We start from the raw sequence: 14039 nt of genomic DNA, 5'->3' as shown, positions 1-14039 counted from the left end.
TGAGCTGAGATTGTGCCACTGCACTCCAGCCTGGGCGACAGAGTGAAACTCTGTCAAAAAAAAAAAAAAAAAAATTCAGAAGGAAACTCCTCACCACTTGTATTCATAACCGCAATTTGGACTTACTAACTGGCAAGTCTAATGGACACATATTCCAAGGGGAGCTTCCCTGAGAGTTCCATCCTGGGCTGGTGTTATAATAAGGTGGTTGGCTCCTCGTCCCCCTTGTCATTCTTTGGGTGAATAGCTTGGTGCATATAGAAAGCAGCCATTTCCCTCCTACTTTCACCCTTCACATTGTGGACACTGAGCCTGTTTGTTTGTTTTGAGACAGGATCTCGCTCTGTCACCCATGCTGGAGTGCAGTGGCACAGTCTTAGCTCACTGCAACCTCTGCCTCCCAGGCGATTCTCCAAGTAGCTGGGACTACAGATGTGAACCACCACGCCCAGCTAATTTTTGTATTTTTTGTAGAGATGGGGGTCTTGCCATGTTGCCCAGGCTGGTCTTGAACTCCTGAGCTCAAGCAATCTGCCTGCCTCGGCCTCCCAAAGTGCTGGGATTACAGGCATGAGCCACTGGGCTCAGCCCCCTAAGCCTATTGTAACCCATAATTGGAATGGTGAGTTTTTGGAATATAAATTGAGACAGTGACAGTTTTTTAAAAAAGTAATCAACAACTAATATTTATTAAGTGCTTTATTTGTAGTAGACATGTATTATTTTATTTTATTTCTTTTTTGTGTGCGTGTGAGATGGAGTCTCACTGTTATTGCCCAGCCTGGAGTGCAATGAATGGCACGATCTCAGATCACTGCAACCTCCATCTACTGGTTTCAAGCGATTCTCCTACCCCAGCCTCCTGAATAGCTGGGATTACAGGTGCTTGTCATCATGCCTGGGCTAATTTTTGTATTTTTAGGAGAGATGGGGTTTCACCATGTTGGCCAGGCTGGTCTTGAACTCCTGACCTCAGGTTATCTGCCCGCCTCGGCCTCCCAAAGTGTAGGGATTACAGGAGTGAGACACTGCGCCTGGCCTATTTTAAATAAATCTATGGTAATTCCAGGCGTTAGGGTACTTTTATTATTTCCATTTCATAGATAAATGAACTGGGTTTCGGAGAAATTATCTTGCTCATGGACACATTGTAAGTAACTGGTAAAACTGAGATTCAAGTTCACATCTGTTTGGCACAAGCACCCAAACACTTAACTTTTGTTCTATATTGCCAAAGGATTGTAGAATTCTATAAATGATTTCTTGCTGACTGATGGTCTTTTGAAATTTCATTTACACTTTCACCTGAAGTGCCTTTTGAAACTGTCATCTTGAAGTGCCCCCGAGGGAGGGAGGCACTTTTCTTTCGGTATCAGGAGATCACTGAAACCCAAAATCTGCGTTCACCATTCCATGTTTGAGTAAGTGCAGGCCTTGCCCTAAACTTTCTTGATTTTACAGGGACATTTTCTGGAAGCCAAAGCAACAACAACAACAACAACAACAGAAAAAACCCCTTGACTATACAGAGAAGGCAGTTTGTAAAGAAATAGGAAAAAAAATACACAGGAATTTATCGAATTTAAATTCTATTTAAACTGTGTTGAAAGGCTCTAAGTCTGATGCTTGTCAAAGGACTTTGACCAAAATAGAAGGGTAGATTTTAAAAAGTATTCCACAGGGTAAGGTTTGGGTGAGAAAAAAGTCATCGAAACGTAGACCTAAATTAATAAACAAGAGGCTTTTCTCAGCTACATGGTCCTGACAAAACTGTTTTGAAGTCTGTCTATGTGTTCTAGAATCCTTGTTAATTGCTAATCAAGAACAATCCCTCATACAGATCTTTAAATTAAAAAGCCTGAATTAAATAAAACACCAGGTAAAGACTTTCTGCTACCAAAATTGTTCAAAGCCTGACTTAATTGATGAGAGCTGATCCTTATTCACTTTTTGCCTTAACTGTAGAGAGAAAAATAAAAATTTCCATGCGTGTGCATGCAAATGTCTAACCTTATTATGTATTAGTTTTTTGAATGTAAAAAAATAAGAAAAACAGAAATGACACATAATCTCACTCTCCAGAAAACTCCTTTTTTTGTTGTTGTTTTTTGTTTTGAGACAGAGTCTCATTCTGTTGCCCAGGCTGAAGTGCAGTGGCATGGTATCGGCTCACTGCAACCTCCACCTCCTGAGTTCAAGTGATTCTCGTGCCTCAGCCTCCTGAGTAGGTGGGACTATAGGCGCCTGCCACCACGCCTGGATAATTTTTGTATTTTTTGGTAGAGACGGGGTTTCACCATGTTGACCAGGCTGGTCTCAAACTCCTGACCGCAAGTGATCCCCACATCTCGGCCTCTCAAAGGCTGGGATTACAGGTGTGAGCCACCATGCCTGGCCTCCTGTATTTGTTTTTATTAGAGTAATACATGTACCTGGTAAAAAAAAAAAACTATGCAGGAAGATATAAAATGAAAAACAAAAGCTCTTTCCTACCACCACCCAGTTCCTCTCCCAGATCATCACATTACTTTTCTTCTGCATCTGTCCAGAAGAATAAGGTGTATATATACATTAAAAAGCATATCAAGAAATATATAGTCTTTTAAAAGAATTTTACTATATCCACTTAAACTTTGCTTTTTCATATATAATTATTCGTATTACTCTAGAATATATTTCCTACAGACATTTCCCTACATAACCATGACACAGTGATCAAAATCAGAAAATTAATAACAATACACTACTCCCATCTAATTCTCACATTACTCAAGTTTTGTCAGTTGCCCCGATAGTGGCTTTTACAGCAAAAGGATACAATTCAGAATCACAAGTTGCATTTAGTTGTCATGTCTCTTTATTCTGCTTCAGTCTGGAGCATTTTCTCAATCTTCTCTTGAATGATCTTTATACTCAGGTTGGAGTACAGTGGTGTGATCTTGGCTCACTGCAATCTCTGTCTCCTGGGCTCAAACCATCCTCCCACCTCAGCCTCCCAAGTAGCTGGGACCACAGGCACGCACCACCACACCCAGCTAATTTTTTTTGTGTGTGTGTATTTTTTTGTTAGAGACGGGGTTTCGCCATTTGCCCAGGCTGGTCTCGGACTCCTGGCCTCAAGAGATCCTCCTGTCTCAGCCTCCCAAAGCACTAGGATTACTGGCATGGGCCACCATGCCTGGCCGATGCTGGTTTCTTCTCCTCGCCCCCCCTCAGGTGGTATGCCATTTCTGTTTGTCTCATTACTGATGAAGCTCACTCTGGTCACTTGATTAAGGTGGTGTTTGCCAAGCTTCCCATCTGTAAAGTTATTATTTTTTTCTCTTTGTAATTAATAAGTACTTTGTGGAGAGGAATTTGAAACTAAGTATGCCATTGTGCAGTAAACTTTTAATTAATTAATTAATTAATGTCTTTTGGACTCATGGTTTCTATTTTATTCAGTGGGTTGTTCCCGCCATCACTTATTTTGATACTCAAATATCAAATCAAATTTTGATACTCTCGCCTTCCCTTGAAAACTTAACAGCCATTGCTTTGTCCAATAGAAGCTAGCTTATATGTCATTTGACATGCTCCTATTGTTTTTTAGGACCTTCCTTATTGTTGCCGTGGCACAGAAAGATGATTCAAATTCATCTTTTACTTTCCCTGCTGGTACTGAAATCAGCCATTTCTCCAAGGGACCCTGGTTCCTTTGAGTGGAAAATGGCATTCAGAAGCCAAGATCTTAGTGGTAGATGTGTCTGTTGATATTGGGACATTGCTGCCTCAAGCCCTCTTAGTGGACAAAGCTACATACATCCATACAGGTCTATGTCCATTTCTATATCTATTTATACGTGTATTAAACTGTAGTTCACACCAATAACTTCAATTCCAATCTAACACCACGAAATTTATTCTAGGTGTCTCTCTTTTTGTATTTGTAACTCTTTTTTCCAACAGTGTGAAGTCTGGCTTCCATTAGTCTTAACATACTACTTAATTAATCCTTTGTATGTAATCAACATCGATATTGATATTGATTGATCAGTATCAATCAATATCCAATCTCTGCTGCCATGTCCTCTCTAGCACTAATGCCTGTCTTCTTCTACTTGGGCTCTGATACTTCATGCTGGGCTGCACCATCATGGCCTTTCTTTTTGCCGTGTTGGGCTCTGACTCCACTTGGTGGGCCATAACCCCTAACACTGCCATGGATGCCCTCCTAATCCCATTCAGGCTTTGACTCCACATACCAGGCTATCCTCCACCTAGAACCCTCCTCATCCTGCTTTGGCTCTGATGCTCCAGGTTAGACTACCTCATTCCCTATGCCTTCCTCTTCCTGCTCAGCCCTGACTCCCCACACCAGGCTTCCCATCTTTATGGATACCCTCCTCCCCCAGCTTGGGATCAGGCATCTTGTGCTGAGCAGCCCTTCTCCATGGACCCCGCTTCACACTGCTCAGGACCAACATAGTGCCACTCCATCACCAATGGCGGCTGAGCCCAAGAAAGAACATGTAGATATTCTATTCTTTAAGTTCTTTTATATTTGAAAATGTCTGTCTTTTATCTTTATATTTGAACATCTTGGGTTGTTAAAATATTTTTGGTTTTCACTTTTTTTCTCTTAGAACCTTGTAGATTGTGCTCTATTGTCTCCCAGCATTACATTTCTGTGAAGAAGCCTGAGCCCAACATAAATTATGTTGCAAGTTGGGTGCGATGGCTCACACCTGTAATCCCAACACTTTAGGTGGCTGAGGCGGGTGGATCACTTGAGGTCAGGGGTTCAAAACCAGCCTGGCCAACATGGCGAAACCCCATCTCTACTAAAAATACAAAAATTAGCTGGGTATGGTGATGCATGCCTGTAATCCCAGCTACTCGGGAGGCTGAGGTGGAAGAATCACTTCAACCTGGGAGACAGAGTTTGCAGTGAGCCGAGATCACGCCACTGCACTCCAGCCTGGGCGACAGAGTGAGACATTGTCTCAAAAAAAAAAAAAGTTATATCCCCCTGCCCATTCCCCAAGATATTTTCATATTTCTGCATGGATAACCAGGGTCTAGGTAGGAAACATAAGCCACAACAATCATTTTACCAGGGAGAATTTATTCTAGAGAGCTGTTAACTAGGTAACTGAAAAGACAGATAAAGAACACTTGGTGATGTGGAGGTAGCAATGCAGGAGGCAGATGCTAGCATTAAGACTGCGGAAACAAAGGGAAGAACTTGGAAGTATCAAAACATAGAGCCTGGGGGAGGACCTCAGACCTCTGGGAAAGGGGGCTTTGGCAGTCTGGTGCTGGTGTTTCTGGGGCAGAAGGTAGGGTGTAACGAGACTGGTTCCATGAATTTGGAAAAACTGCAAACTAGACCCAGCTGATGCTAGAAGAAACTGCTGGGGTGAAAAAGAAACACTGGGTGATGCTGACAGTGATATGACAATAAGAAGCAGACAGGGGGTAAGTCCCCTCTTCATCCTCCAGCCTTGTAGCCTCTCTCTATTGCCTCCTATTGGCAGAACTTCCCCCAGCTGGCAAGAAGAAACTTTTGCAGAGTCCTCATTGTAACATCACAAAGCCAAATAGAGAGAGTGGGTTTGAAACTGAGAAACAACAGCTTAACTGGAACAACACTTTAACTAAACTATATCTTGGTCTTGAGTATTAAGCTAACCTCCCACCTCAGTCTCCTGAGTAGCTGGGGCTACATGCGTGTGCCACCATGCCTAGCTACTTTTTGTATTTTTGTAGAGACGGCGTTTCATTGGCCAGGCTGGTCTTGAATTCCTGACCTCAAGTAATCCGCCTGCCTCGGCCTCCCAAAGTGCTGGGATTATAGGTGTAAGCCACTGCCCTGGCCTCTTGAGTAACATTTTATTGTAGGTCAGAATCTTTGTCCCTCTTTTGCATTCGGTTTTATTTATTTATGCTATACTTCACGCGTGTGATTGCTATGTCCTTTATTTGAGTGACTCAGTCCAGACATTCTATTTGTCTGACATTGATGACAGACTATTCTCCTGTATCTTGATTCTATTTTCAAAAAGTGAAATTACTATTTTTACCCGAAACAACATAGCCACGAATTTCTCCTCCTCCTCTTCCTCTTATTTTTCCCCTCCTCCTCCTCCTGTCCTCCTTCCCCTCCTCCTTCTTCTCCCCCAACTTTTTTCTTCTTCTTCCTCCTCCTTTTTCTTCTCCTTTTCCCCTTCTACTTCTCCTCTTGTTTCTCCTTGTTTTTTCTCTTCCTCCTCCTCCTTTTGCTTCTCAGTTTCTCTTCTTCCATCTTCTTCCCCAACCTCCTAATTTACCCCTTGACCTTACTTTGTTTTTAGACTTTTTTCCTCTCCACCTTCTCCTCTTTCTTCCTCATCATTCTAAGTAAATTTTATGCCAATTTTCTTCTTTACGAACTGAAAACTCAAGTTTCCCATGTCAACATTTTATATACGAATAAGCATAGTTTTATTTGTAAAATCAATTTGTAATTTTTTTAAAAGGGGTTTTTATAGAATTAAGATAGTATTTTGGCCAGACCCAGGACTACTGGAATCCTGTCATCAACTACACAAAATCTCTAAGGGAGAGACACATAAAGAAACAGGAGATAAATGTCAAAGAAAAAATAACATATCATAGGACTTATATCCCAAGTCCCCACAGGCCTGTCTTGTAAACTTGACTGGAGCAATGACCAAGGCTAAAGAGCCTTAGGGCATGTTTTTCTCCTCCTTAGCCCAACACCAAATCCTGGGTCTCACCACGCTTTGGTCCACAGGAGCAGGAAACTGTCATAATGAGCATGCCTGTGTGTAAATGCGGGGAGACGATGTTGTCTACACTGACTCCCTACTGCTCCAGTCATATGGAAGGAAGCAATGGAATAGAAGGGCCATAGTTATGACCTCTGAATATACGTTGATCCTGCCCATCAGTAAACTTGGCCCAATTGGCATGACTCCAGAGGGACAGTGAAGCAGGGAGGAAAAGGGGAGGTAAAGGATCGTCTTGAATGCATATCTTGCCCTAGAGCCCCATGCTGCTTTCTGGGATCAGGACTAATAGAAGATCACAATTATATTGACTCTTCATGAGCCTTTGACTACATAGTTACGGATCCACATGCAACACTTGCATCTTAATGGTAAGAGTGGAGGCTGGGAGAAATGGCTCCCCCTAGGCCAAATACTACTGTGAGTGACGCAAAACGACTCTGTTTTGAAGAGCCTCATTCTCTCAAACACCTTTGTGGTCTGAAACTGCTTTTGGATAATGTGGATGTGTGCCTCCCTGCCACAGGTGTTGGAAGTGTGAGTACTTACGTAGGCTGATGGCAATGGGTGGATTGGATGAGGGGCGTCTTCAGGAATCAGTTGATATGGTTATCTAACTGCTAACATAAAGAAGCTCCACATAGCCTGCTCTAAAAGTTATAGCATAGTTCTGGAGATGCCTTTTAAAATTTGTTTATTTCTGTATAATTGTTTTATAGAACAAGTAATTTTAAGCAATAAAGAATAATGGAAAGGACATGGGTTTTGGTGCCAGAAAGAACTGAGTTCTCACTGTGGCTTTGGCATATACAGCTCTGTGAATTGGGTGATTACTTAACTATTAGGAGCTCTAATTACAGTTTCTTTAACTGCAAAATGATGGGCAATAATAATGTAGTCTAAAAAACTAAAATCTACCAAGCAAAAAAAAAAAGTGGTGGTGGTGGATTTTTTAAAAATTCACATAGCTGACAGCCTGTTGGAGAAACATCTGAGAATTTTCACCTGTAGCAACATCTGTGGGGCAAAAGTTTTATTGACCTTTTCTTAAATTTGGATTTTGTGAAGAGGAATATCAGTTTACCATAGATTCTTGGCTACCGAGACTTATATAAGACCTGCATTTTATATTTTTATTTTTTAAAAAAAGAAACAGGGTCTCACTGTGTTGCTCAGGCTGGTCTCAAATTCCTGGGCTCAAGCAATTCTCCTGCCTCAGTCTCCCAAAGTGCTGAGGATTACAGGCATGAGCCACCACGCCCAGCCTAAGACCTGCATCTTAATGAATGCAGAGTTGGTAGATACATTATTTCCCTCTGTAAAATCCTAGGTAAGGATTCATGTGCCCATCTGATGTCCCAATTATTTTGGCCAGTAATTAGAATATATTAATTAATCAAGCAAGAAATTTATTCTGGCAAGATCACCAAGAGTGATTTTTCTAAAGCCAGATGTTCTAGTGGGAGCCCCAAGATAATATATCTGTTTGGAATATATTAGCCACAGAGAAATCACCTTTAATTATTCATATAGTAGAGATATCCTAGACCTATTTCTGAGAAAAACTCTGGCTGTGCCTGAAGATTGGCCCACCTCAGTATAGGCATTGCCCAGGAGAGAAAAAGGGTCAGGCGTCTCCATTTCTATTGAGGAAATACTCCCTCATCCCCAGCTTTTTCATTTTCTATGTTTAGTTCTAAAATATGTGGCTTTACCACAGGCATCACATTACCCAACTTCAAACTATACTACAAGGCTACAGTAACCAAAACAGCATGGTACTGATACAAGGAGACACATTAGACCAATGGAACAGAATAGAGAACCCAGAAATAAAGCTGCACACCTACAACCATTGGATCTTTGACAAAGGCTACAATAATAAGAAATGGGGAAAGGAGTCCCTATTCAAAAAATGGTGCTGGGATAGCTGGCTAACCCTATGCAGAAGATTGAAACTGGACCCCTAACTTTCACCATATACAAAAGTTAACTCAAGATAAATTAAAGACTTAAATGTAAGACCTAAAACTGTAAAAATCCTAGAAGAAAAGCTAGAAAATACCATTCTGGACATTGGCCTTGGCAAAGAATTTATGACTAAGTTTCCAAAAGCAGTTACGACAAAAATAAAAACTGACAAATGGGACCTGATTAAACTAAAGGGCTTCTGCACAGCAAAAGAAACTATCAACAGAACAAACAGACAACCTATAGAATGGGAGAAAATATTCACAAACTATGCATCCAACAAGGGTCTAATATCTAGAATCTATAAGGAACTTGGGCAATCTGACAAGCAAAGACCAAATAACCCCATTAAAAAGCGGGCAAAGGACATGAACAGACACTTCTCAAAAGAAGACATACAAGTGGCCAACAAACACGAAAAAATGCTCTCAACATCACTAATCATTGGAAAAATGCAAATCAAAACCACAGTGAGATACCATCTCATGCCAGCAAGGAAAGCTACTATTAAGAAGTCAGAAAATAACAGATGTTGGCAAGGCTGCAGAGGAAAGGGAACGTTTACACACTGTTGGTCGAAATGTAAATTAAAATGTAAATGTAAAATGTAAAGTTCAGTCACTGTGGAAAGCAGTTTGGAGATTTTTCAAGGAACTCAAAACACAACTACCATTTGACTGCACAATCTTATTACTGGGTATATACCCAAAAGAAAATAAGCAGTTCTACCAAAAAGTCACATGCACTCATATGTTCATTGCAGCACTATTCACAACAGCAAAGACTTAGAATCAACCTAGGTGCCCATCAACAGTGGAGTGGATGAAGAAAATGTGGTACATATACACCATGAAATACTACACAGCCATAAGAAAGAACAAAGTCTTCTCCTTTGCAGCAAAATTGATGAAGCTAGAGGTCATTATCCTACCTAGATTAACACCAGAACAGAAAACCAAATACCACATGTTTTCCATTACAAGTGAAAGCTTAACACTGGGTACATATGGACAGGGAAAAATAGACACTGGGGACCACTAGATGGGGGAGAGAGGGAGAGGAGCAAGGGTTGAAGAACTAACTATTGGTAATAGTAATGCTCACTACCTGGGTAATGGGATCATTTGTATCCCAAACCTCAGCATCATTCAATATACTCATTTAACAAACCTGTACATCTACTTCCTGAATCTAAAATAAAAGTTGAGGCTGGGCACGGTGGCTCATGTCTGTAATCCCAGCACTTTGAGAGGCTGAGGTGGGCAGATCACCTGAGGTCAGGAGTTCAACACCAGCCTGGTCAACATGGTGAAACCCCACCTCTACCAAAAATACAAAAATTAGCCAGGCATGGTGGCGGGCAGCTGTAATCCCAGCTACTTGGGAGGCTGAGACAGAAGAATTGCTTAAACCTGGGAGGTCGAGGTTGCAGTGAGCCGAGATCACACCATTGCACTCCAGCCTGGATAACAGAGCGAGACTCTGCCAAAAACAAAACAAAACAAAACAGAACAAAACAAAACTGGCCTCACCCTTTATAAGCAATACAGTGAACATGTAGTTCAGGACCTTACCAGACACCATACCCTTGACCTGTATATTTTCCAACCTATACATATGGTTTAGTTAAAAAGAATGATTCTTACGGAGGGTCGGTTGAAAGGAAATGTAGTCTATTTCTTCCTAAGGATAGTTTAGGCCTTCCTTGATGTAATAAAAAAAGAGTTATGATATCAACCATGGGCACCAGAATTCCTCATAGGAAAAGAAATGTCTTGTTTGAACAAATAACTTGACAGGTTCTTCAAAATTGGAAAATTGTTGGCCATATCTCATCGAAATTTTTTTTTCTGTTTTCCCTCGTTTTCTCCTTCAGGGAATCTAATTACACATGTATTAGGTGGCTTGAAGTTGTCCTGCACCTCACTAATACTCTTTTCTTTCTTTCTTTCTTTCTTTTTTTTTTGGAGACGGCATCTCACTCTATCACCCAGGCTGAAGTGCAGTGCAACCTCCACCACCCAGGTTCAAGCATTCTCCTTCCTCAGCCTCCCGAGTTGCTGGTATTACAGGCACACGCCACCACACCTGGCTAATTTTTTTATATTTTTGGTAGAGATGGTGTTTCACTATTTTGGCCAGGCTTGTCTGGAACTCCTGACCTCAAGTGATCCATCCACCTTGGCCTCCCAAAGTGCTGGGATTACAGGCGTGAGCCACCACGCCCAGCTTTTTCATTTGTTTTATTACTTTTTTTTCCCCTCTATGTCTCATCTTGGATAGTTCCTATTGCTATGCCTTCAAGTGCACTACTTTTTTCTTCTGCAATGCCTAGTCTGCTGTTAATTCCATTCAATGTAATTTTCATCTCAGATGTTGTAGTTTTCATCCCTGGAAATAATTTGGGTCTTAAAAAATGGGGTCTTTTACACAAGAAGGGGAACATCACACTCTGGGGACTGTTGTGGGGTGGAGGGAGGGTGGAGGGATAGCATTAGGAGATATACCTAATGCTAACTGACGAGTTAATGGGTGCAGCACACCAGTATGGCACATATATACATATGTAACTAACCTGCACATTGTGCACATGTACCCTAAAACTTAAAGTATAATAATAATAAAATAGAAAAAAAAAGGTCTTTTATAATTTGAGACTTATTGAATCTCTCTTTCTCCCTCTCCCACTTTTTCACACACACATGAAATTGAGGCTTTTGGTGGTTAAATAACTTGCTGAAGGCCTCAGACTGATGAGTGAATAGGATTCAGACCCAGGCTGCAGGATTCCAAGGCCTGTGCTCTGTTGATTGTTCTGTCCATTATGGGTCATTTTGCTCTGCCTCTCTGAGTGCCTGGTAATATTTGACTGAATGAGGATATTGTGAATTTTACTTTGCTGAGTCGTAGATATTTTTGTTTGCCTATAAATATATTGGGAAGCAGTTAAGTTGGTTGGAAGCAGTTTGACCTTTTTGGGTCTTGGTTTTATGATTTGTTGGATGGGTTCAGAGCAGTAGACAAATGATAAAACCAAGACCCAGTGTAGTGGAAATAATTAGCCTTAGGCTGAACAGTCTAAGGCTAATTATTCTCACCACTAAGGCAAGAACTTCCTGAGTTCCCTATCCAATACCCTGTGAATTACGAGTTTTTCTAGTCTGGTTTATGGGAATAGGCACTGCTTCTAGCCCTATTTGAATGCTAGACACTGTTTCCCACGAATGCTTTCAGATGATTCTCTGGCCTCAGGTAGCTCCTTTATACACAGGCACTCATTACTTATTGAATACTTGAGGGGGTCCCTCTGCACATCGCTGGATTCTTTACCTGATGTAGCTCTTTCCTCTGTCTTGTGAACTTTAGCTGCCTTGGACTGTCTCCTCAACTTACATTTTTGATATGTTGTGTTTTCAATATCATTCAGATCTAAGTATTTCCTAATTTCCCTTGTGATATCTTCTTTTACCCAGGATGTTTTTAGAAGTGTGTTGTTTAATTTCCAAATATTGGGATGTTTTCCAGATATCTTTTTGTCTTTATTTTCCAATATAATTCTGTGGTCAGGGAACATATTGTATATTATTTTAACTTTTAAAAATTTATTGAGATTTACTTACTAAGACTTATTGTTGGGCCAGGGGCGGTGGCTCACGCCTGTAATCCCAGCACTTTGGGAGGCCAAGGCAGGCGGATCATGAGGTCAAGAGATCAAGACCATCCTGGCCAACATGGTGAAACCCTGTCTCTACTAAAATTACAAAAATTATCTGGGCATGGTGGCAGGCACCTGTAATCCCAGCTACTCGGGAGGCTGAGGCAGGAGAATCACTTGAACCTCACTTGAACCAGGGAGGTGGAGGTTGTTGTGAGCTGAGATTGCACCACTGCACTCCAGCCTGGTGACAGAGCAAAACTCCATCTCCATCTCAAAAAAAAAAAAAAAAAAAAAAAAAAGACTTATTGTTTTATGGTTTAGCATATGATCTGTCTTGACGAATGCTCCATATATACTTGAGAACAATGTGTATTCCGCAGATGTTGGATGTAGTGTTCTGTAAATGTCTACAAGGTCAAGTTAGCTGGCAGTGTTGTTTGTGTCCTCTATATCCTTAGCTGATTTCCTGTTCTATCAATTGCTGAGAGAGAAGAGTTGAATTCTCTAATAATAATTATGAATTTTTAAAGTTTGTCTTTCAGTTCTACTCATTTTTTCTTTTTATATTTTAAAGCTATATAATGAAATGTCCTCTTGATGAATTGTCCCTCTTATCATTATGAAATGTCCTTCTTCATCCTTGGTAATATTTCTTGTTTTAAAATCGTTTTTGTCTGATATCCATAGAGCCACTTCAGCTTTCCTTTGATTAGTTTTTATATGGTATATCTTTATTTTCCCTTTTATATGTGACTGTGATAAGTTAAAGATACATTTTATAAACCCTAGAATAACGAATAAAAACTATAGGAAAGATGTATAGCAAATGATATAAAATTAGACATAACGGAAAAATTTAATAAATAATTGGAAATTATAAAAAGAATTAAGTTAAAATTATGGAAATGAAAAACACCGTAACAAATTAAAACACTAAGGATGATTAATAGCAGATTAGACACAGCTGAAGCAAGAATTAGTCAGCTAGAAGATAGGTCCAGAAAAAAATATCTAAGACTGAAGTTTAGAGTGACAAAAGTAAGTAAAAAGAAAAAACAATTTTATTGTTAATGTCAAACTTTTAAACTGAATTTTCAGTAACATTCACAATAATTTCCGATGTTTTACCTCCTACAGAGTAAGCTTCTAAAAGCTTTACTTTGACTTCATGAGTTAGATGAAAACATTGAGCTAGTATTAAAATTAAATTAACGGTTACTCTTTTCTTATACCAGCCATAATTCTATAACTCATGTCCATCTTAATAAATAGTAAAAAAAAACCAAAAAACAAAAAAACTTACCCTGTGAATTTGGAAACTAAAAACGCACTGCCAAATACCTCAAGGGTTAAAGAAGATATCCCAGTGGAAATTAAAAAACGTTTAGATCAGACAAAGGTAAAAATATTACGTATCAAGTCTTATAAAATGAAGCTAAAGTGATGCTTAGGGGTAAATTTAGAGCATCAAATACATATATCAAGGTACATTGTACTGGAAGTTCTAACCAATACAATTAGACAAGAAAAATAAATTGAGACATGTAAGAACAGAAAGTAAGAAAGCAAATGGCCTTTATTTGTGGACAATATAATAGTCTACATATCCAAGGAAGACCAGAAGAAAATGATTAGAA

General features: G+C 40.1%; 1 protein-coding gene across 1 annotated transcript in view; it reads left to right on the top strand.

Moving 5' to 3' along the window:
* Positions 1-14039, top strand: part of SMIM35 (small integral membrane protein 35) — a 72985-nt gene that overhangs the window by 51991 nt on the left and 6955 nt on the right. The window contains exon 3 of the mRNA XM_055094914.3: positions 3071-3219. Coding sequence (XP_054950889.2) covers positions 3071-3219 — 149 coding nt within the window. The remainder of the gene's footprint in view (positions 1-3070; positions 3220-14039) is intronic.

The sequence above is a fragment of the Pan paniscus genome, chromosome 9 (assembly GCF_029289425.2).
Source record: "Pan paniscus chromosome 9, NHGRI_mPanPan1-v2.0_pri, whole genome shotgun sequence".
Classification (NCBI taxonomy): domain Eukaryota; kingdom Metazoa; phylum Chordata; class Mammalia; order Primates; family Hominidae; genus Pan; species Pan paniscus.
Note: the sequence above shows the minus strand (reverse complement) of the source record. Positions and strands in the feature narration are given on the sequence as shown.